Source organism: Mycteria americana, chromosome 1 (genome assembly GCF_035582795.1).
Source record: "Mycteria americana isolate JAX WOST 10 ecotype Jacksonville Zoo and Gardens chromosome 1, USCA_MyAme_1.0, whole genome shotgun sequence".
NCBI lineage: Eukaryota > Metazoa > Chordata > Aves > Ciconiiformes > Ciconiidae > Mycteria > Mycteria americana.
This window is the reverse complement of record NC_134365.1, coordinates 197,754,465-197,781,600: the sequence shown is the minus strand read 5'-3', so window position 1 is coordinate 197,781,600 and position 27,136 is coordinate 197,754,465. Positions and strand designations below refer to the sequence as shown.

At 37.9% G+C, this 27,136-nt stretch overlaps 1 protein-coding gene across 6 annotated transcripts in view; it reads left to right on the top strand.

Moving 5' to 3' along the window:
- The window catches only part of FRY (FRY microtubule binding protein), a 207,821-nt gene that overhangs the window by 51,977 nt on the left and 128,708 nt on the right, over positions 1-27,136 (top strand). For all 6 annotated transcript variants that reach the window (XM_075490798.1, XM_075490797.1, XM_075490796.1 and 3 more), the window contains 2 exons: positions 8,393-8,592; positions 25,861-25,914. In XM_075490798.1, coding sequence (XP_075346913.1) covers positions 8,393-8,592; positions 25,861-25,914 — 254 coding nt within the window. The remainder of the gene's footprint in view (positions 1-8,392; positions 8,593-25,860; positions 25,915-27,136) is intronic.

Below are 27,136 nucleotides of genomic sequence, written 5' to 3'. Positions count from 1 at the left end.
CTATCCTGCAGAGGGCTGGATCTGATTGTTAAGAAATTACCACATCTGGGACTTGTTCTGAGGCTCTATTCTGCAAATCATTGTCCACCCCTGGATTCAGGGGAGCGCAGAATGGATTTACGACAAGGAGTTAGCCGTAATCCCTGAAATGTTCAGTCTCACTGAGGATATCATATGGTCTGTTTTAGGCCTGCTGTTTTGTAACATCCCTGAAGATACTGAAAATAAATTGAAGAATGTAATGCGTGTGCACATGCACACACACACATGAAGTTCAAGCCTCCTTTTTCTCAGCTAGAGTAATTGGGTTGGCCAAAGCTTACACTTTATCGGCAACCCTGGCACTTCTTAGTGGACGCACTAATTCATTTCCTGTTTTCTGGCTTTGCTGTTCCTTGTATTTACATAGAATTTACACTCTCTTGTTGTGGTAAAAGGAATAGAAAGTTTGGAGAAGGATTGACCAACCAAGTCTACAGGGGTTGGAACTGTCTTCTCTAGTTCAACAAGTATTCTGAAAAGAGTGAAATAAATATATCTAAACCTGGCAACAGCATTTTTTACTAAGTCTTCGCACAGAAATAATTTAAAATGTTGGTCTTATCTCAGTTAAATCTGTGATGAAATCTTGGAATGCCTTTATCACTGAAAATACCTCCTTCCTTTCTCTTCCCCCATGCCATTTTACACAAATGACTCTCCCGAGGCATGTCTCTCTAAAGAAATGGAAGAATCTGGAATTTATAAATTAGCCTTTTCTCCCTTAGTGTTTCAGTATAATCAAGTAGTTTGAGAATTTCCATTTGGAAAAGCTTAGGCCATCTCTCACCACCTTTTTTGAAATCATCCCAAATCTGTTATTGCCTTCAGACTTGTTTTCAGAATGAGCCATTTTTGCTCTAGAATCTTGAACTTCTTTCATACTTTTCCTCACTGACCTCACGACCTCTTCCATTTTATCTTCTAGACTAGATAGTATTTCTTCTGGCATAGGGATTTACATGCTATGCCCAGACTTTTGTTTTGCATGGAATTGTTGGGTTTTATCTTTGTTACATTGCAGACCATCTATCTAATTGGTCAACCAAAGTAAGTCTTCCTGAAGAACCCTGTATTTGGATTAAATAGGCTTTTGAAAGACAGAATGAGTTGGGATAGTTTTATGTCATGTTCTTGTGTCAAGACAGCTGCACAGAACAACCTAGTGTCTTCTCCCAGTAGTTGCTTGAACAACAGTTTTAGACAGAGTGTTCAGAGTCTGGAGTTTTAAAATACAAGTTCACTGAGATTTGTGTTATGTGTAGTTTTGGAGACAAGTTTGTTCTGCTAAGAGGGAAAATATGTTTGAGCTTTTTGCAATATAGAGTCTCTCATACATTCTTATTGTCTGTGTGTGCCTGTGTCTACCATCTGAGTCTACATACTGCTGCCAGTGAGTGAATTTTTCACTGCAAAGAATTCCCTCACCTGCAAATGAGCCTTCACAGGGAATCAGTTTCATGCGATATGAATATTTGCCTACATGTTTTGTTTATTGCTTGTTTTACATTTTTTATTAAAATAGAGGAAGCTTTGCAGGAGTACATTCAGTTAAATGTAGTATCAAAGCTCCACAGTTGATACTCTCTGCCTGGAACATACATATGCAAATGGTAATTACAGATCTCTCCATCCCTAGGAGAGTGCACGCCAGCCTCACTACAGTTGGAAGTGTAAATGGTTTCCAGCGCTAAAGACGGAAAGCTATGTCTGCAATGCTATTTCTTATGGCAGATTCATACAGCAGCTTTTATATGGACCTTAGAAATTGCTACAGGCCATACAATCAGGTTTTCTTACATTCATTTTAATAGTTAGTTCAAATTATATTTAAGTAAGCATGCAGTTGAGAAGAGGGGAGGAGTATCTTAAAAGGGTATATTTACTCCCTGGTTTATCAAGTCTTTTAATAAAAAATGTAAAATAAGCAGTAAACAAAACATGTAGGCCAATATTCATATTGCATGAAAGTGATTCCCTGTGAAGAGTAAGGCCAACACTGGTACCACCATAACTTACACTTTTACTTGCCAAATAGTCTGGATATGGGACTCAGATGTACACTGAATTCTTCCCGGTCTTTCATTTTTGAGTGTAAATCCTCCTAAGAGAGGATCAGAAACACAAAAAGATCAGACATTAGTAGCATGAATTGCTCATCATAAAGTCCTGTACTTTAAATAAATGTTATTTCCTATCATATATATTGCAAGTCACTAATATTATGTTTTAATTGGTTAACTTTATGTCTTTATGGTTATTTTTTGTTGAAACATGCAAATGAATTATGAAAATAATGCTTACATTAAAATAATGCTACTACCACATCTTACTAATATGCTGGAATAACATTTTCCGTGGGAATCTTACAGTTTCTTTCACCTAGATAAAAATGGATCTGCTAGACTTTTAGTTTGTTTCTTTCAGCAAAAGTTTTCCTTGAGTTTTTTTCTCTTTGTCTGTCAAGCTCAAACTAATTGGGAATGTTCTCCTTCAAAGGGTGAAAAAGCCACCTTTTGTTAACCTTGGCACATGTACCATATCCTTGTAAATTAAATTCTTCAAGCTTTATTTAATAATGTGTTTTCTTTTTAATATTATAATTGCAGTTTTAAAACAAAGCAAATTTTCTTAAGAGTTATTTCAGCAGACGTATAATTATCCTTAAGGATATGTGGTTTCTCACTGACTCTTGGCATGGGAAAAGATGAGATACTGCGTTGGTTGTATCTCAAGGAATTTAAACTGTGTGTACTTTTGGTCAAAAGACCTTAGTTACAAAACAAAACCCATCCTGTGTTGTCCCTGTGCTTTGCATTTCTATACTAATTGCTTTCAGCTTGGACTGTATGATAATACGTGTGTTTGATATGCATGGTTTGTTTATGTCAAACTCCATTATCCTGTCTCATGTTCTTGGAGTGCCTGAAGTAGTTTCGCTAATCTGTCAGCATAGTATGTACTTGTGGATAAATATAGACATGCAGCCACTCTGTGAGTGGTCATCATCATATGCTGAAGCTAAAAATTACCCCTTTGGTTATGGAAAGGCTGATCTGATCCAGAGGCCTGCTCTAGCTCACACACTGTAGGTCTTCAGCACTTGTCTATTAAAAAACAAACCGAAAAAACCTAAAAGAAATGTCTGCCTCAATGCTGAAAAATTTATAGTGAGGTATGAAACAGGATTATGAAACAACTAATTTCCTTTTCAATTTTAGTTAGAAAAGGATTCTAACTTTTCTAACTGAAGGAGTAGAACATTTCAGGTATTCACAGGCTCATGGATATTACAGTAGCATGTTGGAGAAAATCCAGTGTGATCGGCTTTATAAAGGGGCTCGGTAGGTACAAAAATACTGCAAATACATGTTTTGGTTTGTGCTATTAGTTTGTTCATTGTTGCTAAAGTGTATATTTTACACAGTTAACTAAAAAACTGCAATCTCTGTTTCTTCTGCTTAAAGATACTGAAAATTCAGTAACTGTGTTTGGGTGAAGTTGTATCCAGTGTAGCACAGACTCTTGGCTTGTGCATTATGATTGTTCTGTTGTTTTGCTTCATCTCAGAGCTTTCAGAAAAATACCTGTAGTGTAAATCATAGCAGAGAATCTCTTATGATAATTTAATTTTGTACTCATCCCCATTATCAGCTTAGTGACTCTGTGTGTGTTAAAACTACTGTGCTTTTTTACAACTATGATCGGGGAAATGATCAATACAGGAAAAAAATTAGCAGTGATTTTCATTCAGTAATCCTTTCCGTGGCAATAGTACGTGGTTATGGTGACAACCATATGTGATATTGCATTGCTACTTCCATATTTACTCCTTGTTTTTAATTTTCTAAGAATACATAACATTGAGAAAATCTTATGGTTATAGCCCGAACTAAATGAAAATATTCTGTAGGAAAAGAGTATCATTTGAAATACCGCTTATTGCAGATGCAGTACAAAAATAGGGAACATATCTTGGAAACAAGAAAATGGGTTGTTTGAGAGAAGTAGCCCTCAGGCAGAATTTTACCCCAAAATGGTACAGACATCTTCTCATTGATCAAGCACAGTTAATCCTTTTTACAGATTTTCCTAGGATAGGAGCTTTAAATGTGTATACAACTTTCTAAAACTGACCTACAGATTCCCTGCTATTGCAGGGCCCTTAGGCATCAGGGTTACCATGGTCTCCTGCACGTGCATCACCATTCATTCTCCTTGGGAATGAGCTACTACTTTTCTCTAGGTGAAGGGTTTAATTTATTGCAGTACTTGTGTGGTGACCAGTACCCTACAGTATGTTAGGAGTTCAAACTAAATGTTTCAGTGGTCCATTCTGGTACTTCTCTTTGTAGGACATTATTATTTTGAAATCAGACAGTAAAAACTTAATTTGTCATGAAATCAATATTTAATATTGAGTATAATCCCTTCATCCCACCCCCACCAGTTATCTTTGCATAAACCCATACAAACTATATGTGGTGATTTCTCACTTAAAAAATTGTGCCTTTTATGTAATGGGGCAGCATTTCACTGGTATAGATGGCAAAAATGGACACATCCTTTTTATTGCTATTTTTAAGGCCCACATTATAATGTATCAGCATAAAGGGACCAATCATGAATGACTTTAATGCAGCTGGTTTTAAAATTTTGAGTCCTTGATTTCCAGTTTTATGTCTCAGGCAACGTTTTTTAAATGAGCTTTGTAGGGCTCCCAGTCTAGGAAAAAGGAACGATATTCTGTTAAAGCTCATACATCATCAGTATAAATGTCAGTGATAGTCTAGTCACTGGGCCAGATTTTTGCAATGCAAATATCAAGCATATGCAAATGCTTGAGATAATGGAACTGAAAAGATGCATTAGAAAGCCAAACCTGTATATAATAGTTCATGACCAACCCATGATCAACTCAGAACCCTCACGCTGTTGGCAATGTTAACCTCCACACTGAAGATGCTTATATGGAGTTAGCAGCCACAAAATGATCTTTTAAAAATTTGAACTAAATCAGTGTCATATGTCAGTCATTTCTATAACTGCTGTAATTGCTGTAGCAATGATAGATGTTAACTCCCAGGATATCCTTTTACTTTCCTTTGGGGCAAGGGCTGTACAGTCCTATATTTAAGAGAAGAGCTAGAATAAAAATTTTTGGTGCACTGACAAATCTCACAAATAATTGCATTTCTCTATTACAGCATGCAAATAATTGATTTTTCAGTTAGATGTCTGGAAAAAAAAATTAGATCAGCCTGTGTCACAAACCTAACGGCATCATTGTTAAAAGGCTTCCTACTAACAATGACTATGTGGATTTAAATTTCAGTCTCAAAATCCTGGCTGAATGCCACGATGATTGAAGATAAGGGTGGCAGCTCCCAGGTAGTGTGACTAGGGTTTCTTAAACTTAATTTCATAAGGATGTGGGGTGTGCATGATCTCACATACTGCCTTCCTTCCATCCCTCCTGCACGTCCCTTCATAGTGAATTTTGAACTTAGTAGCCAACTGAGGAAATTGCCTGAGGAACAGAAGGCAAGTTTGCATTTGATCAGATTCCTACAGATTCCTTGAGGAGGGAGCCTGGGATGGTTGCGCTGGCCAGAGCCAGGCGGGCGGCCCAGCCCGGGTGTGTTTAGCTTGGCAGAGGCTTGTTGGCGGGCAGCCTGCCTGCCCGGCCCCGGGCACAGAGCTGGGGAGGGAGCTTGGGAACGGCTGGGGGAGCTTGGGATGATGACAGGGGGAGGGCAGGGCTTTTACTGCACAAAGGACACAAATCCTTAAGAAAATTGGTTTCACTGCTCACAAACAAACGTTTTTCCTAACTAAGCACTTGGCGATCAGACTGATTTCATGGATAGTTGTGAGCCAGTCAAAACCACGCATTTGGCAAATATATTAGTGATTGTGAAAATATTGTCTGACTCCTTCCTAAAGCTATTTGTGGAGAAATTTCCATTACCTAGTATATTTGATAGTCCATATAAATTTGCATCTGATCCTTTGCATCCCACTGTCTTCATGCTTAAACTTCAGGAGAGCCTAGGTGATGACAGGAGAGCAGTAGCGCTTACACTCTTCTCTGGTGGCTCTTTTTTCATTACGTTGAAGTAGATTATTATTCAGAACAACAGTGTATTTTTAGAAGCAGTTTTGTATAATATAAATGTAAAACTGTTCAATACACTTGGTTTTATGCAAAGAGTCATAATGCCAGCAAAACTCCGTGATTATGCTTTTGCCCTCAAAAATCAAGTGAAATTTTGCAGGAAACAAGTCTAGCAGGAAATACCTATTGGAGTGGAAGAAGTGGTGCTGCTGTGCTAAAGAGTGATGGCATACCTTATGAATCACCTTGAAGAATAATAGCTACATGAACAAAAGCATTTCTGTCTTGCATTATAGCCATACAATGGACCTCTAAACTTCAATTTTTCTGAAGGAAAATACCTTCTCTTTTCTCCAATGCATGTTTTTAATTTTTCAACACATGAATTTGGGGTCTGATTCTGCCACATCATGAATACTCTCAAACTATAATGTAGTGTTTGGGATTTAGTTTTTTCAGTATTTTACAGCAATGAAGTGTTAAAATATTCAGGAAAGATCTAAAATCTCATTTATTTGTAAAACAATCTCACGTAATTAATAGTTGACAATTACTTTCAGTGTAGTTGCAATTCTGTTCCTCAAAAGGAAAGGATGAAGGCATCCATCATGATAGTTCATTCTTCTTTCTTTCTTTCTTTGCAACTTGGATGCAACATACAATGTAACCCTCTGGAATTCAATGCTATGGGGAAATGCTATAATGAGATTAGTTCACAATATTTTCCACAGTTTGTATTGCATTAAAGCACCTCTGTCCCAATCACCAGCAGTGCTGACAGCTGTTACAACACTTACATTGCATTCAGAGTGGCTAGTGACTGGTCTTCCCAGTGTTAACTTAATATGCTACTTTTAAAGTCTCTGGCAAAGCTAACACAGGGTGCTACCAGTACCTGCCTGAAGACCAGACATGACTTTTATTGCCCATAAGAGCTAAGCCTGAGGATTTTGTTTCAGAAATTTTATGTGTAGGATGGTAATATTTGAATTAATTAGGTTTTGTTTCATAGTACTTCAATTTATTTTTTCTTCAGTTTACCAGAAAAACAGTAGGAAGAGCTAAGCCTAGTACATAATATCTTGATATTAGTTATGGGGAATTCACAGAATCATGGGATAATTTAGATTGGAAGGGATCTCTGGAGGATGATTAGTCCAACCTCTGCTCACCAACTAGAGAAGGTTTCTCAGGGCCTTGCCCAATCAAGTTTCGAGTATCTCCAAGAGTGGAATTTCTACTCTATCTGTGGACAACCGGTACCAGTGTTTGATCGCCACCTCACAGTGGAAATTTTTTCCATCTATCTAATTGGAATTTCCCGCATCCAATTAGTGTCTGTTGCCTCTCGTCCTGTCAATGTGCTCAAAGAAGAGTCTGGCTCTATCTTTGCTATACCCCATTAGGTAGCTCAAGACTGCAGTAAGATCTCCCCTTAGCCTTCTCTTCTTAAGGTTGAACCAGTCCAGCACTCTCAGCCTGTACTCACGTAGTAAGCACGTAAGCCCCTGAGCATCTTCATGGTCCTCCCTTGGCCTTGCTCCAGCATAGCAATGTCATTCTTGTATGGGGGAGCCCAAAACTGGACACAGTACTCCAGATGTGATCTCACAAGTGCTAGATGGGACTGTAGGGATTGGTACTTTCAGAAGAACTAATACATAATGAACATTTTTTGGCCATGGAAAACATTTCATGTCTGACTCTTCGTATAAGATTTATACTGGTGAAATGGCATTGTTTTTAAAGGAGTCATTCTTGATTGACCTCAGTATAAATGAGAGGAAAATCAGTCCCTTTACAACTCACCTTAGTCAAAAGATCAGACTCTGACTTTTGTAAGGATAGGTCAGTTTGAATAGCAATAAAGAATAAACTTGTTATTTGACAACTGAGTTACAGATCTGGCCTACAAGATAAAGAATAAGAAATGAGGGTGTTATTCAAACAGTTAGGTGCCAGCAAGTCTTACCATGTAAAAAAAGAGGATGAGTGTGCAGTGCATAGTAAAGAGTACTCAATTTTCAAACGTAAGATTTCATCTTTGATTTCTTCTTCCAGTCTAGATTATGTAAGTTTTACCTATAACTATACCATGGAAATTGTATTTACGTATTGTGTATTTCTTTGATTATCACCTAGTCTCCAGTTTTGCTTTGACAGTATAGTGGGCCACTGGAAAAGTTAAACCATGTTGAATTACCCACAAGTAAATGTGCCTTTTCTACATTTCAGCTTCTCCAGTTGGTAACGGATATATCAAGCCACCCGTCCCACCTGTTTCTGGTACACAGAGAGAAAAAGGACCTCCAGCCATGTTGCCTATCAACATTGACCCAGACAGTAAACCAGGCGAATACGTCCTGAAGAGCTTGTTTGTTAACTTTACTACTCAGGCTGAACGCAAGATTCGCATCATCATGGCAGAGCCTCTTGTGAGTAAAAAGAAACTAAGTATATATGTACTTTACTTTGAATTTATTTTTAAATCAGTCTTGCTTGCCATGCAATGCAGAATATTTTGCTTGTAATCTGCGTTGGAGTTTGATAGTGTTTCCCAAACTGTTAAGATACGCTACTATGGCAATTAGAAGGTTGTGGGAGAGGACAGAAGTATGCAAGATATGCCAAAGCGGTGACATGAAAAGGAATGAATATTTTATTTCTGTTTGCAATATGGGCACATGTTAATGTGATTGAGAGGCAGAAAGGGTGTCAGCCAGCATAGATTTCACAGCTGGGAGAGTGGTCACTTGAGTCAAAATAGATTAGAAAATGCTGAAGTATGATAAAAACAGTATTTCTAAATATTATCGGTTGTCAGCTAAAACATGAAGATGAATAGCACTGATGGGTCTTATTTTAGTTCTGACAGTAGTCGGTTTCATAATCTAACAAAGTGCTATAGCAGCTATTTTCTAGATATGAAAAAGCATGCAGCATTTGAAAAAGGAGCTACATTACAAGGTCTTGCACAGTCAGTGAGAGAGCCGTAGTTATTTATATTTTAGGCAAATCTAACATACAAGTATGTCTGTTGCAAATTGTCTTATGTAACTGAACTTCTGGGAGTCTTCTATTTTAACTTGAGACTACATTTTATATACATTCTTGTTATTTTGATTAGGGAAGAATAGTTCTGTAACCTATATTTTAGTTCTGACAAGGTAAAAATAAAAAAGTAAATAAAAATAACCAGGAACCTGTATTTCTGAGCTGTAAGGCATTTTTATAAAATCTTATAACATTTTTGTTATAAAGCACAGTATAGAATACTTAGTTCAGCTCCCCATTTTCAGGTCTGGATATTCTGAACAGTAAAATTAAGATTGTCTTGATCCTGATGGCATCTGTTTAGCTTTGTGTCTTGATTTAGATTCAGAAGCATTTGATGCTTGGAAGGTTTTTCCAGACTTTCCTCTGAAATATTAGGTAGATGCAAGATGACAGAAATATCTTACACAATTTGGAAATAACACAAAAAAGCTAACAGGAAGGAATATTTTGGCAAAGATCCAGTTTCTTTCATGAGTCCCCCTCCAAATGGCAAAAAGTAGAATAAACTGACAGTCATAGTGTAGGTCCTTTAAAAAAAAATGCCAGCAGCTATTTATTACCATCCAGTCTTCATGTGATGCACAGTGAGCGTCTTTAAAATTTTAAGACAAAATGTGTTGTAAAATTACTTGACAAGATCAGGGAAACAACAAAAAGACCAGGACTGAGAATATAATTTCCTTGTGGCACCTCTGTTACTCTTAAACACTAACTTCTGCATTTTCATGTAATATTTCAGACATAGATATGAACCAGTGACCCTGATTTATTCCCATTTCACCTTGTATTAAGATGATTTTGAGCTGCTGTGTGTTGATATATTATTTTTGTCACTTTGTGAAACTATGAATATCTGAATGTCGATCTTATCTTATTCCAGAGGTTGTTCAGTGAAATTTTATTTGGTAAATTCAACGTAGAATGTAAAAATATGATGAGACTGGAATGTCACCTTCTTCTTGTCAGAATTTTCAGAACGTATTTCTTACAGGGGTCTAACTGTGAGACACTAACAATAATTCAATGACATACTCACATCCTATTAATACTAATATGACTTAGAAGTCATGGCATGCTGCTATTTGAGGGTGACTGTGACAAATGTGTAAGCAGGCTTTTGTAGACATTCAGTCAAAATGATCTTGAAATTATTAGGTTGTAATGAAAGAAGGGACAAGAGAAAATGGCAAAAATTATTCTGGAATAATGGCTAAGAATTTAAGTCCATCCTTTTTGTGGGGTAGCTGTTGGATGTTTAGCAGCTTTGTTCCTACATTTCTACTCTAGTGACTAGAATTGTGACCAGGAAGTCCCAGGGATTTGTGAGACAAGGATTATAAATTGGTGGTGCAGAGCCACCCTTTGGCCTTTTTTCACAATAGGTAGTCAAATGGTGAGCTCTTTGAAGATTCTGTTCTAATTAAACTCAAACATACTTCAAAGAAAATCAAACTTGCAAAGTGCTCCAACACTAAGATGTTTCTAGTTTGAATTCTCTAAGTCATTACAAGATATGACAGTTTAATTTTATAATGAGTGATGAATACTTAAGATATCTTTTAGAGAAGCTAAAATGATCTGTTTATAATATAATTGCTTTTTCCTCTCTTTTATCACAAAGTCTAGCTTAGATTCAAGTTCTGAAGTTACTATGGATTAAATTAAAGACTTACTGATGTATTTTTTACCTAGATATTTCTTTTCATACACACATTTTTCCTGCTTATCCTTTCTGAGTATCAATACTGTTGTTTTTACGAATTTTTCGCTCAGTTTCTTTGGATTCCATATGCCTGTTTGATATATCCATCTCTTTCTTTTGTGATGTACACAGAGCTCAACTGTAAATTACAGTGTTCTGACAACTATGGTGGAAAACCAGGTTTGTGTCCTGCCATGAATTGCAGATGCTAGCAAGGCACAAAAAATTTTTGCTATTTTCTAGGGCAGCAGTGAAGGGCACACCAGCCACCACCTCCTGCAGTCTCATGAAATCTTGGCTGGGATAACAAGATTCCCACAGCAGAGAAACCAGAGGGCAATGTCAGCTACTCCTCCTGCTGCCTTGGCTGTCAACCGAGTATGATTTGACATTTTGGTTACTGGATCTGGCAGTGATCATCATAAAAAATGCACTCCCCAGTTAATATGTTTTCTAGGCATGAATCTAATGTCAACTATCCACTGCTAAGTCTTCAACAAGTCAGAATGGAAACCTTTTGTTTCCAGATGTGATTTTTTTTTTACTTTGTCTGGAGAATATTGTATTTGGAATTTCAGGTCAATTTTTTCACCTTTTTAGGCTCTCTGAAATATAACAAACATTTCAATAATTACATTAAGTTCACAATTATGTGGCTAATTTTTAATGATTAAACTACTGTACCCAGATTGTCAAATTATATTAATCCAAATTAAAGGTATTTGACGGCAGAAGTAATTAAAAAGGATTTTCCAGTTTATAAAATTAAATTCACATAAATGAAATGTAAATAATTGCTTCTTGATAACCTTTAATAATTTCCTCCTTCTTTTCTGTAAGTAATTGTTCTCCTTTATAATGAATATCAAGAATTTTTCCTGCAGACCTTTTTTCATAGCTGATTGCATTCATATTTACATTTTTATCAGTTTATATTGTAAATCTTCTTTGCATTGCTTCACTTACAAACACAATTTGATATTTTATTACTGCTTATTTTTTCTCAAGCAGTGGTGACCTTAAAATGAAGCTAGAATGAGGAAGTCAGGGAAACATTTTTGCCTGTTCAAATGATAAACTGTTTATGTATCTTAACACTGTAAGGAAAAAACCCAGAAAATGGTTTCCTTTTTAGGACTGTTGATTATCACTTAGAGTAATAATTCATCCTGTGCATACTGATCAGGCTAATCTTTAAATATGGCTTTCAACAGTACTTACACACAGCTGTAGACATTGATAAAACACAGTGAGCTACAGGCATTGACAGTGGTTAATGGTTAATTTAGCTGTTGGTAAACTTTCATTATGCTTTTCTCCTGCAAGCATCTTCTTTTACTGAGCTTGTCTAAATTCAGGATCTCTCTGAATACTGAACTCAAGAACAGAATTTACTCATTATAGGATTAGGACTATAAGCATATTTATGTATTCTGCCTATAACTTTCTTCTTTTATTAGGTAGGTTTTATCTCACCATTGGAAAAAAAATGAAAGCAATGATGTGGTTGATCCTTGTGTATTTATTACTTCCATTTCATTAGAAGCTCGAAGAAAGTAAAATACAGACCTATTTCAAAGCAGAGCTGGTGATAACAGACAAGCAGGTGGTAGGAAGACTCTGAAAGGGCAAGAATAATGCAAGTTTGTTTTTGCAAAGCCTGACCAACCAACATGTATAGTGGCACTGCTGTCCAATTAGCTTTAATCTAGGCTTTGCTTTCTCTAGGCATTGCAGAAGAAATATGCTAAGGAGAGACTTGGAAGAAAAGGAATTAGTTTTTTTGGGTTTTAAGGACTGAGCTGTGATAACTAGCAAGATTTATGTAGGGTATAATAATACCAAGCAGTTTTATCACACAGCTGCAATGTAGATTTTTCTGTTTTACATGGACTAAAATTCCAGCTGCATCACATGAGGAATGACTCCTTTGTTCTCATCTATAATGAGACACATTAGCATTACATACTTTTTTAGATTTGAAGTCCTCATGAATAGTTTGACATACACAGGTTCTTCGGACCCTTGTTTATTCACAGTGCACAGACAGGAATTACTATGAGGAACAAGTAATTTCATGGAAAAGAGGAAAGGCAAACTGCCTTGCTCTGTGCTAACTATCCACTCAGTATGTGCATGCCCAGATAAATGGAAAAGACAACAACTTTATTTGAATAACTTTATGCAAGTATATATTGAAAATGCTGTTCTTTTTTTCCCCCATACAAAAAGTATCCTCCTTAGGACCTTCCTCTATAAATGCTACCAACATGCCAGATTCCCATTGTCATCTGTCCCTGTCCACCTCTGTGTCACTCAAGGATTATGCCACTCATCATTAATATATTTCTTTTATTCCACTAGTGTTTGTGGTGGTCAAAATTCTGTAAAGCATGTGGGCAGTCCATCCCAACCCCAAGTAGCTCATAGTTCATAATATCATAACTCTGTATCTAACATATCATAACTCTTTATTTCTACTGTACTCTTTATTTAGTATTTCAATGATATATCTAAATATTAGTGGATTAATTCTTTTAGATTCAGTTGTGACAAATAATAGGTAGGCCATTAAGAATAATTATCTATTATTTCAGTAATTGTCTCTGAAGTACTTAAGATGCTTCTTTACGAAATTCTGCCTCACTTTATTATACTGTGCTGAGGACTGTCCTCTCACCTGTTCATAAGGAAGTGAAAGCATCTACACACCATCTTACTTCAACTACTCAATATTTAACCTGAATATACTATCCTTTTATTGTATGGAGCCCTACAGATCTGTTACAGTGGATGCATTAAGTGGCTTGTTGAATGGACAGATCTATGTCTGTCAGTCATAGGACAGTCTGGAGGACTGAGGACAGTGACTATCCTCAGGAGAAGGCCCATCTCCTACAGCAAGTGTCAGCTCAGCAGAGTTTCTTTCCTGTAGGTCATTGACCAGATCCTAGGTCAATCTTTTAGACTAACAGTGATCTCAGTATTTTATTCAACTCCCAGCCATATCTAAGGACTGAGTTTGATTTCTGTGTGTATTGTCCCCTTGGTTCTGTTTCTTTTTACTCAGACTTTCCAGCAGCTAACTTCTCTGTTTCAGGAAATCAGTTAAGCAGAACAATGGTCTCAGCCATCACTCTTCCCTCCTTCACGAATCGACTTTTGTTGGAATTTCACTGGCTCTCCAAGTATAGTCCAGTCCACAAAACCAAGGTCTGCCTGGGAAAATGAAGCCCAAGGTGGGCCAGATCAGCTTGTTCTTTCCCCCAGCAGAGAGAGAGGCAGCTATGCCTGGAAGATATCATCCATGAAATAAGCAAGCTCTACTCATGTACTCAAAGGATGTGAAGGCAGAAAAATATAGGAAAAATCAAGCTTCTGTCCTGAAGATGGAGAACATCAAGTATAGCAAAGACAAATCCAGTGGCATAAAGAGCCTTCACTTCCCCTTCCACTCATCACCTCAGAAATAATATCCCCCTCTGGTTATCTCAGTACGTATCTCAGGCTGAGACCTGTAGCAGAAGCCAAGCGCTGAACAGTATAGAGCAGTAGTCCTTCTAGGGTGGCTAATCTTGAACCTCAGGACAGTTATCTTCCTGAAAGACCTAGAAAGGCTTGTGTGATTGAAACAGTGGCCACAGGTGAAGATATCTTCTATGTAGTTCAGGGGGACATACCATAAAATTGAAACACAGGAGTTGAGGGAAAGAGTACGAAAGACACAGTTGGAAAAAGAGTTAGAGGAAGAGACAAATGTAGGGTTTCAGAAGTAATCATGGAGAGCACAGGAGGATGGAGACAGGATGCAGCCTGGGTCAGATTCCAGCTTCTATATGAGGCAGAGGGAAACAGTTCATGCCATTTTAGCAACCAGGATGGAAAAGGACACATTTTTGCATAGCCGTTGGCATAGGCATTTGCAGCTAGATACAGGTCCATAAAAACACTCATACATTTCAGAGCCAGGCAATGTCAACAGGAGCTTTCTCAGTGATCTCAGGGTTTCCATAGCTGGGCGTGTGGGCAGAATGGTGTTTGAGGCTTCAGATCTCATTCTGACAGCAAAACTCTCCAGGATGCTCACTGTCCCTGGGCCTCACTGCTGCATAGATATAGTTGGAGGATAGTCAGTGGTGCATATGATGGTTCAAATTGCTAAGAGGATTTAACATTGGAAGGCAGAGATTGAATCCAAGGTCACCAAGGCTGTCACAGGTTGGCCGATGCTTGCAAATATAGCAGAGAACCTACCACATGCCTCTAATCACAGTTTTGTGTCATTTAACGATATTGGTTATTACCCCTATCCGGAAAATGAAAGTCATACTACAGTCATCTCAGGCCAGCCTTCTCACTGGTCTGTCATCATGAAGGACAGAAAGAAAATCAACTATCTACTTTGGTAGCATTCTTGCCAGATGAGTAGCAATTAATTAAAGAGATATCTTTCCATATTTTGGCAACAGCTTCATCCTTTGCATGCTTTCAGACTTCATGTTTGAAGTCAATGAGGTACTGCTTCATGAGGATTGCTGTATGTTTTTAAGTTTAAATTTATGTGCTCTTTTCTGGGCCTGGGTCTGGCATGGTACAGTTTACCCATCAGACAGCTTGGATTACACCATATTTGACCCTGCATACCTGCTGGCATGACAAATATGAGAAAAACTTTAATACTTCACGTAGCTACCTTCCCAATTTGGAAATCCACCCAATAAGGTCTTGTTTCCTTAGCTGGGCATGTAGTATGGGTGGAAGCTATGGCTTTTATGACCGTTGTACATGTAGCAGAAGGACAATGAAGGCTGACGTTAGCTCTGCAAGGGCACCCTGGCATCCTCCTTGAAAGTCTGTCAGATTGGTACCAGTAACCGGGAGGAAAAGGCTTCAGATCAAGTCACCTGGGGACACGTCTTTTATGGTACAGCTACAGCCTCCATGATAAATAAATAGCCAAGAAAGCCCAAAAGAAAGGAAGTTTAAAGAAAACTAACTACTGACAGTCATCAGAATTTCTCGAGTTCACTTTAAAAATATACTTTTCCTCACCTATTGGTCTGTTCTTTGAAAATAGACACACAGTTGATGACAGTAAGTAGCTACCTGATGTTAAAGCAGCACTGGCTGCAAGACAGCAGCCAGTTGCCAGGGTCAGTAGCCGTTGTTTATGACCCCCGGCTGTCTGAGGGTTAAGTGAAATGTGTTTACAGGGCTGTGCCTGGAGCAGCCCTGCAACTGCAACTCTAAATTTATCCAGATCAACTGATAAGGGCTTCCTATAGCTTTGATTAAATTAGGTCACATTACTCTGAATGGGTAACCTGTGGTCAGGGCCCTGAGGGTGCTAATAAGCCTTAATGGCCTCCTCTGAGTTTCGCCCACCCCTGCCCACAGCCCAGGACCCCATTCCAGGTTCTGGGGCCATCGGTCCCTGCCACAGCAAACCCCACAGCAGGGCTGGTCTCCAGCTCCCCACAGCCCTGCCTAGCCATGGGCCCTGCCACGCCCTGGCCCTGCTCCTGGCTGGGGCGGTGGGACAGGCCCTGGCTGCCAGGCCCTGGCCCCCTGTCCCCGTGGGGAGCCCCGGCTGCTGCGGCTGGCCCTTCTGTGCCCTGACACCAGCAAAGCCATGCAAGCACTTCAGCAGCTCACCTCGCCGTAACTGAAGCAAGTCTTGCTTAGTACTTCCCATGGAGGTTAAGATACTGGGAAAGAGTGGGATCATGGGCAGTGCCGTATCAGAAACAACTGCGAGTCTCTCTCTCTCGTGCAGCCATGTCTCAGTACTTGGTAGCTGGTAGGATATCTGTCCTGCCTGGTTGTAGGGTATTCTGGATGTCTGCATCCAGACAGGCATTCTCCATTTTACTCTGCTCTACCTTTTAGCAGAAGTCTGTTGCCAATCCTCTATTTTCATTCCCAAGGCTCGCAAATGTGGGAAACTTGACCACCCTTCCCAACCTCCCTGTTTTTATAGCGTTTTCCCAGTTCCATATAAATGTACGAAAAGAAGGAACCTCATCCACTGCTTGGAACATGGAGGTCCCCTAAATCCTCATAGCATTGCTCTCATCATGGGCAGGAGGCTTGACTGAAGGTGAGGACAGCACTCTCATAATAACTCAGAGAATGTGGTGAGCTTAAGAGGGAAGCTGTGCATCCCCGATTCTGTGCAGGAAAAAAAAATCCCTGCATTTGTCTACCGTGTCCTTCTTGCACAGAAGAAATAACTTTGCTCATCATAAATCAGTTGGTGTAAAACTCTTTCCATATAGGATTGAAATGTCAGTTAACTTCTCTGTTTAGGAAACAAAGATGTACCAAATGACTAGGGTACATCAAGGTCAGGGAAGAGCATCCTCTCACCTCTTCGCCAGCTCTCAGAAGTAATGTCAGAGATGGAAAGGAGGGAACAGTACTGTTCAAGTTACACATTTTTGACTGTAGTGCCTTTGTCACCTAAATCTATTTAATTTAGCAGTGGATCTTTTAGTGTTTCTATTTCACAGGAGTCTGCTGTCACAAAATCCTTCTCTTCATAGAAATGATTATTATATGCATACCTCTGAATTATTTTTTTTTTAAATACATGTGTTGGCTGATGAAGAGTGCTTAGCTCAACCACCTTGGTAAACAGCTGAAACAGAGTTTGAATAGTAGTTTCATGCAGAGGTCTTAAAGTGGATGTGGAAGTCCAGATCTCCGCAGTCTATTGTTCTTAGAATGCTAAAAATAAGTTACATACAAATCACTGTATCAAAAGCTTTTTCAGAGCATCACATTTATTCCAGTCCCACAGGCTCATAGATAAAAGATCTTGGACTCTCATACTGCATCTCATGACATCACTCTTGACTCAAGCCTTACACAAAGTATCATTAATTATTAGAGTATGACTCCAGAAAGCTTTGTTCCTGGCTTCATGTTGAGAGCAAGGTGGAAATAGTGTTTTTATGGAGTATAGCTTGCTCTGGGTGTCTGTATTTTGAGCATGTTCTTGTTCTTATTATGGAGAAACATTTTTATCAAAATGCATTGTAATGGATCTCAGCACAAACAACAGAAGTAGTCTGTATTTACTTCAATAGTTTTTGAGAAGTAAATCCTATATATCTAGCTCACCTTGAAGAAAATGCATCACATAAGCAAAAAACCTGTCTTTTTTTTTTTGTGTCTTACTGCAGTCAGGCTTTGCAATAGCCATGTCGTTTTCCAACTCTGCAACCGTTTATTACTGCTGCTTCCTATAACAGGCCTTTCTCATTTCATTAATACTGGTTTAGTTAGTTTAACAATGCCTGACTTAAAATGGCTTAGGGTTCTTTTGAATATTCAAATTTACAGTCAAATACCAGTTTAGTGGATAACTCTTTTAGGAGTGTAAATCACCGAATCTGTAATAATTGATTATAGGTATAGAAACTGAGAATACAGATAGTGTCGAACTTAGCCCATGTAAATCATAAGTTGGATTTGGGACTACTAATAAACTGAATCCTGTACTTAAAATTCAATTAGCGCTGTCTTAGTTAATCCATTATATTAACTTTATAGTCCTTCCCCAAGCTGTACATCATGGTCCTTCATGAATTTTCGTCATAACTAAGGATGCCACTAAATATATTCCCTGCCCCAGTAAATTAGGTTCCAATTAACAAAATTTTATCTTCTTACATTGGAAGTCAGAATCAGTCTACTAACACATGTCTATGATGAAATTAGGGTGCTAACATCAAGTGTCCACTCTTCATTTCTACATGCTCTTTTTAAATTTATCAAACTTACAGGTTGTAAAATTCACCTCTTTTCCTGTACACTGTAGTACTGGAGTAATTAAAATCAGGGAAAACCAAGGAAAGTATTATGATACTAGCCCAGACCTTACAACTTGCATGTGTTCAGACAGAGGATTTTATGTGTTCATTAAGTTACAATTTTAAAAAGGCATTCCTATTAACACAAAACTCTGAAAATAAACAGCCAATAAAATTTCCTTCCTCACTTGTGCTAGAGTCTACCTCAAATTTCAGTAAAGTCATCCTTAGTATTCTTTTCAACTTTCCAGATTTTACAAAAGCATGTGTTTAAAGTATTTCTTTTGGAACTGGTCCGCTGGTAGCCATCAGCTTATTTGGGTTTAAAATACCTTAGTAAAAGGAATTATTTTACTTCCTACCTACAAGAAAGCACCTTACTTTGCAATGGAAAAATATTAGAGAAGATACAAATGCTGAGAGCAGTAGATTTTTTGTTTGGGGTGGGTTTTTTGCAGTTACTGGTATATCTGTAACAGCACTTAACCTTTGTTTAAAGTTTGTGACCGTTTATTATCAACACTGAGTTGAGGGCATGTCTGGGAATGTTTTTACTGATCGGGTAAGAATGTCGGAGTTCTTGATTTGTTTGCTCAAGGTAAGTGAAAGAAAGAAAACTTTCTTTTTTGTGTGTGTGAGTTTTTTTTCTTAAGTTCCATGTTATTTTGGGAAAGTTGCAGTGATAATTTTTGCAGTGTGCATCTAATAGCTTGGAAAGCAATCTCTAATTCAGTGGGTTTGCTTCTGTCTTCAGTCCGCTTGGAATTTACTTTGCTTCTGTGTAGTATTAGTAATGAAAATTAATTTGCTGTTTCTTTGGCTTGTTTGGCCATTTTTCGGATACATCAGTTACTCCAAATTAAACAGTCTCATGACCAGAATTTCTGAGTGTCCAGATTTTAATTTTGTTGGTAGACAGCATGGCTAAAAGATGCCTTTTGCAGAGAATGTGATAATCAGACAAAAATTAGCCTGTAATAACCTGATGTGATGACATATGCTATCACTGAGTCAGAACAGTACATGACATGGATGCCAAAGAGGTGAGAATCACAGCCAGTGAGTGAAAACCTGTACTTGAAGCTGAACCGATGTTTTCTTACACAGTTTTGTATTCAGCAGTATAGTAGTACAGGGCACATCCTTTTCCACGTGACCGAAACAGAAGAGCTGTTACAAAGAAAAGAGCAATTGCATGAAGAAAGAATAGACTGAGTAATACTGAGGCTGTCTTCTAAACATGCACCTTTCATTATTTTTATGCAATAACTGTAATGACAAGTAGGTTTTTGACCTGAGTTTGCTAAAATAAAAATTTATGGGAGATGTAGAATATTTTTTACATATATTTCATAGCCACTTGAAATATGCTTTTTTCCTCCATATGAAATACCATCTACAATTAGCATTTCTTTTTTACTTAATTTTCAAAAGTTACATGAGGTTCATCATTTTTGGAGTCTATAATTTTGTTTTATGCAGAGTTGTGGTGTTTTCTTGAAGCTATATTATCATATCTTTTTTATTATGTTTGCATTTAGAATTTCCTTTTGGTTTATGCTTAGAATTTCAAAGGCTGTTAAAGGAAATCCCCTTTTCTGTTTATTTTACTATCTGTGTACCATGATCACTGACACAGTCTCTTAAAAGAGGTATCTAACAGCTAATTGATGCTGAGCAGAGCAACAAGAGAAATCAAAGATTCTGTTGTCGTCCACTGAACTGGCAATTTATATTTTTATGCATGAGGACCTGCTGACTTGCCAAGAACGGTTGTGAAAACAGGACACTAATTGCCTGTTTCATAGAAGTTCCAGGTCGGAGACATTTGGGAGACTATCAGAGTAAACAGATAGTGCTTTTGAGTCAAAAAATTTGGCTGCCTTAATTGCTTAGGTATAAATTAACTAGGCTTCCTGGGGTGGTGGTAGGAATTCCCAAATAGTAAAAAGGTAAATAAGAGATGAAAGTTATTTCCCAAGAAGTTCAGAACTATTTTTAGTACAACAGCTTTTTATGGGACCATAGGCTGTTCTATCCATTTTTGAGAGGGCAAAACAGAAGTTAATACTTGCAAGTTCAGCTGCATGAACCTGCTCAATGCAGGATCAGCATAGATCCATTCTGGGAGGGAGGAGGCAGGAGCACACAGCTGAAATGGAGGCAGGGACCAGACAGACAAACTGTCCTCTTCAGAGGCAACTGGCTGGTAGGTCAGCTGCATCTGAAGGGTAAGTGCTCCTCTGTGGAATAGTTTCACGTGCTCAGCCTTCAGAAGCAAATTGGCATCATGATATTTTCTCCTGGATGATACAGATAATGGTTTACACACCACATGAGCGCAAGATTGACAGTGATACCTTTTCCAATCTTTGTATGTATAAAATAACCAATGGCAAAATTAAAAATTTAGCATGTTTGATCCACCTATTTTTGGAGCAGACCTTTTCCTACAAAACACCACCTTCCTTTCCTACTGAAAAGAATGTAATACAAAGATGTTCAATTTCTTTTCAGGTTTACGTGATGATTCATCGTAAGCAGGAAAGAATTACACCTGGGGATTTTTTGGCTCTTAAGATTTCGCTTACATGCATTTTATATATGTTTTAGCTGTAGTTAAATGTGTTTAGCTGTAGTTGAATGTGGTCTATGTCTACTCCATTTTATGTGAAAAGGTCCATTCTGCTGTTTCGTTTTGGTAACTCTTCCATCCCAGCAGACTATTCAGTAGAGTACGTGTGGCTGCTTTGTAGCATGCAGTGCAAAAGTTACAGTTTGTATCAAAATATCCTTGCATCCTCCATGCTCTTATAAAAAGAGGGGGTTTGTCTCAGTCAGCAATACAGTACCCAGTCATAGTTCAGTAGGAATAACATGCCTCATGGTTGCTGAGGTTAGAAATAACTTTCAGGGGCATTATATATCATTATAACATGTTGACATAGTGAAGCTTAATAGGCACTGCAACATCCTTTTGTTTTCATGTTTCCCTGAACACAGTTCTGTGACAGGTGGTTGAGAAAGGCTATTCCTGTGTAAATTTACCCAATTCTATTTGTGTAGCAGCCCTGAAAAAGTGTTAATATATTAACCATTAAAAGTAGCTGACAGTCTTTGGAGAAATGTTTTAGTGTGTCTATGTGAATAGGGGGGTTGACTGATGTGTTATTTTTTTAGATAAATTTTAAATATTATATTTAGTTAATGCATGCAAATGTGATAAAATCTACATTTGCCATTGCATATTCAACATATTCTATTTTATTATATTCTATTAATGTTTTCACATCAGCAGTGAGGCAGAGGAAGGAAATTAATTTTTAGGTGAGCATTTTGTTTTGTAAGCATTGGCGATGCAAAAAGTTTAGAAAGTTTTATTGAAAAATGATAGTTTCAATATTAAATACAAAATTGTCTTTGCTGACCTTTACTGCTTATCTCTAATGTGTATTCATATCATGGGAGTTTCCAGCGTGAACAAATACAGAGGATACAATTGAAGGCAGCACTTCAAACAAGAAATAAGGATGTTTAACTTAGTGATTAAAAATGGAAATGTTATTATTGAGAGTCCATTCTTCTGAAATTTTCTGATGTTTTTTATAGCCCAGAAAGCTATGGGCTCTTTCAGATTAATCAAAACTTTCTTTATTCATATTTTGTGGTTGTAGGCTTTGGCTCCAAATTCAGCCTACCTATTCATCCAAGATTTGGAAGACATTTCTGTAGAATATATTATAGCTACAGAGACTCAAACAGAGTCAACTCATAATATAAAAGGGCCTCTTTGCCATTTCTGAATTGGGTGGGCAAGAAAATAAATAAAAATAAAATAGTGCCTTGAGGCTGGAAAACATTTTTAAGATTTTTTTTAAAACTTTTAAATAAGTGTATCTCCAGGGTAAATAGACTGCTATGGAATCTATTACTCAGAGGTAATTTCACTTTATTATACATTTTAACCTCGTCTTTGCCAGTCCTGAACCTTTCATATATAATGAAAATGTCTACTGTGAGTATACCATATAAATATATTTTGTATTGTAGCTGCTGTAGCAATGATGTTGAAAATATGGCATAAAATGAAATGGTAAGATTTGTAAGGATATTAGAACTAAGTGGTATAAAATAGGCAAGTTGTTTACAGTAGATGACAAGAAATTATCTATTGCATAAAGAAAAAATGCTGTTTTCAAAGGACACTTGAAGCACCTGCATGTAGTTGAGCTGTCTTCGAATTTACTCAGCAGTGTCTTCCTGACATGGTCACTTGTTATACTCATCACGCAAGCAATCATCCTTTTATATTTTAGGAGCACTTAGGCACCAAAAAACATATTTGTATCTGGCACTTCATCTTTATTCAGTTCATTATCTATTCAGTACTCATGAGTAAATAAGTAAATAGTAATAACTTCTACTTTTAATTTTCTCAAATCTCCAAGCCCCAAATATAATTTTCTGTGGTTATTGCCATTCACTGCAGGGGTACAATGAGTTGCTCTGATGTGGGCACACTGCTCCCAAAACAGGGGGGTATGTGCAGAGACACTTGGCTTCATGGGGTCAGCTTGGGTCCAGCTGGCCTGAGCCGTTGCTGCAGTCACTGCAGGCAGAGTCAGCAGCAGTGCTGTACTTCGAGAGAGTCGAGGACAAAGCAGCAACAGCAGCAACCTGAACAGGGGGATGAAGAAGAGGCACAGACAGCTGCAGCAGCAGCTGCTGCCTGGCAAGGAGAGGAGAAGGGAAGCAGCAAGGACAGCAGTAGGTGCAGGATGGGATGAAGGGAAGACAAAGATCTCAGTTAAAGCCCTATACTGGAGACATTGAGAAGTTAAAGCAGCAGAACCCTTCCTGGCTTTTGCTAGGTGTCCTTGGCTGGTCTCCATCCCAGGGCTGCCATCTGCTGCGACCAAGTCTGTTGCATGGCCTGTGAATGGTTTCTTTAGGTGAATGTACCACAGCTTGGGAAGTCCCAGTCTAGTCACCTGTAAGAGTGCAAGAGATGAGTTGTATGGCTTTGTCAAAATGAAGAGATCTTCGCTAACTTAGCAAAACAGTCCCTGGGGAACATCATCATCAGCAACTGAAGCATTTGTGAAGTGTGTGTGCTTCCAGAGATAGGCAACAGGTGATTAGGACATTTTCAGGATTGCAGTTCCAGACCTGGGTTCCCAGGGCACGTTTTGTCTCATTTAGCTGTGTCCACTTTACAGATAAGCATGTAATGAGGAATCCCACACCTCATTTCTGCCTGAAACACTGAATGTATTTCTGCAGGATTTTAGATACTACTCTGAAAGCCAAGCATTGCAGTGTTGGGCACCGGAACACAAAGCTTCTGGATGCCAAAGCCCTTTTTATTGAAACAGACCTTAAGAAATGTCTCTGTGGTAACACAAGCGTTCTGTAACAGAATCAGAAATTTAATTAAAAAAAAGATTGTGTGTTGGTGGTTTTTTTTTCCTAACCTGCACTAGTTCTCAGGACATTGATTTGCCCAAGACCTATGAAAACTTAAGAATCTTTTAAATAAATTGAACACTACCTTTGCAAGATTATCTGCTGTCCTTTTCAGTGTGCAGCAATATACAAAAGAAGTATTGTCCTCCCATGAGATGCAACTAGGTAGGGTAGCACTGAGTTACTGATTGAGGAGGAGGACTGTGGATGAGGTGGTATCATGTGTCTGTTTCTGGGCTAGGAGATTTTCCTGTGTCTGTTCATTACCAATAATCTGTCATAAAGTTCTAATTAATAGTTGTTGTGCCCTTAATATAACCCGGAGGAGTCACCATAGACATTAGAGATAACAATGAAAAATATTGATGACTATCCTGGATAAATCAGTGACTCAGTAGAAAACATTTTGTTGATTTTTCTATTTGGTAGGTAGTCAGGGGATACTGCAGTTACCCTGCAGCCCACCTTCTTGCCAGCTGGCATTACAAGTGGATCAGCATAATTAATTTCAAAATCAGTCAGCAGATTATACTGGACAACATTTTCTCCAGAGAGAAACATTAAATAGTAAAAATCTTTGGACTGCCTCAAGTCTTTCCATTCCATTATCTCAGCAGCTTTACAGATTTCTTTGTTTTGCATCTCACATCCCCTGGCAGTGATGGTATTTTGCCTGATACATTAGCAGATGCTGGTGAGTGTAATAGTTTCCTGAAAGCTGAACAGAAAATCCCATACTGAGCTGGTGGGAGAGCCCTGATCTTGCAGCTGTAGGAGAAGAAAGATGCATGATTTACAGAAGAATAAGGCGCTGTCACATGTCAGACACCAGCAACAGTAGTACAATTCAGTGCAGAATTGTGATGGTGACATGTTTTTCAGACTGTCATCTGCCTTCATGTATTGTTTATTTTCATTGTGGTTTAGGAGATTCATGTTTTGTATACTGTTGTGTAGATCTAGAATACTGGACTATGTACTTCTACATCCCTCAGTAATTGAGCTTGCTTGACAAAAAAGCCATAAAGGTGAAAGGATGTTCACACGTGGGGACTCTTTTCCTTGGGCGGTTCTCCTTGGCATTCCCAGGTACTCTGAGAACATGTCCTGAAAACTTGCTTCCATTCCAAAAATGCCTTTTTTTTTTTTTTTGAGTAGTACAGCCATTTTTTCCACAATTATCTTCCTTAAAAAAGAACTCTGTGGTATTTGATTCTTCTAAAATCACCTTTCCTTCAGTATGCACTGGATGATGCACTATATCTATGGTCATGTTTGTATTGCCTGGTAGTATTATAACAAGAAGGTACATCATGTAGCCAAATAGAGCTCCTTGGTTATGTATTAGAGGAAATACTAAGTGCTTTTTAGGATTTTGAAAGAATTTATCATCAGTGTGAGCACCAAGTAACTCAGGTGTAATAAATGGTTAATCCTTTTCTTTCTTGGAAGAACATTAAAGAGACTAAAGACACTCTGTTGGTATTAGATCATCTGTATGCAGAAGTCTCCTTTGCATATGAAACAAACTATCTCCAGCATGAAAGTGGTCAGGAGACAAATTATGTGAGTAAAATCTAACAGAAAAATAATAGTAGAGTTGATAGAATATATCATAGTACTGATCTTAAGTAATACGTATTTAATATATTTTCTTTTAGGAGAAACCACTGACCAAATCTCTGCAACGAGGAGAAGACCCCCAGTTTGATCAAGTAAGACACTTGAAATTATATTATTTCCATTCCTCAGGCTGTAAGACAAATACTTGGAAGGCAGTCTAGTGTCCTTACACTACTGTTGAATACTCCAAAAGCAGTATCTCTCAATGTACTTTAGTAGAATGATGAGTGCTTTGCCTAACCATTTGTGGTTTTAAATTATTTTTTGACATAGAACTTCTTGCTTTTTATAGTGTATTAGGCACATGTATTATTTCCTGGCTGTTTCCCCTAATGGAGGTTTCGAAGCAAACTTTGTATCTTTTCAGAATATCTGTTTTTTGAAACAGGTGCATGGCCCCCAATTTTTCCTTTATAGGGTTTCTCTTATGGTTAACATGAGGACCTTTAGAAGCATTGTCATTGCCGTCGGTCTCCTCAGTCTATTTTGTCTCTGTAGCTGTGACCCAGCATGACTTACATGTATGCTGCACTTCACATAGGCTGCGTCAACCTGTTGTCTTTAAAATTAAGCATAAATTCAGTTGTCAGGATAAATGCCTGTATATGACAAGATAAGTAATAATTAGAGGAAAATGGTTGCCAGGGAAAAAGAATTAAAAACTGAAATAGAATTTATAGCATGAATTAGATTTCATTTAAGAAAACAATAAAATTGTAATTAATAAAATGAAATTTATATCTGGCATTAGATTAATACATTGATTATATAAGGGACGTGGGACAAGTATAAAAATAAAACCAACAGCAATATGCACACTTTTTAATGATGGTATAAGAGAATTAATTTTTGTCAGCAGTCTGTTTCTTAAAAAATCATCTAGACAACATTCCTACATAAGTAACCTATTTTGAAATAAAGAAAGATAGGTGCTAAAGAGCTTAAGCTTCATAAAGGATGCCAAAACTCACAAAACTCACTCCCAAAGAAGAGGAGGGGTAAACTCAAGGTGTATCATAAGCAAGAAAGTTCTTTGCTGCTCCGCCATTCCTGCCTCAGCTGCCGTTGCTGTCGCCATTGCTGCTAACTCCATGGCTGCCTGCACCGCTGTGCTGCCAGCAGTACCAGAAATACAGCACAGAAAGACATAGCAGCAGCAACAACAACAGCAATAACTCTGAAAGTAGCTGTGGCTAATGCCATAAGTTGCACTTACCATATTGATTAACTTAACTCTGGGAGAGGAGATAGGTATGGGTAGGACTTCAGAACCTCAAATGAATTTAACACATGTATTGTGTTTTCTGGGGCATT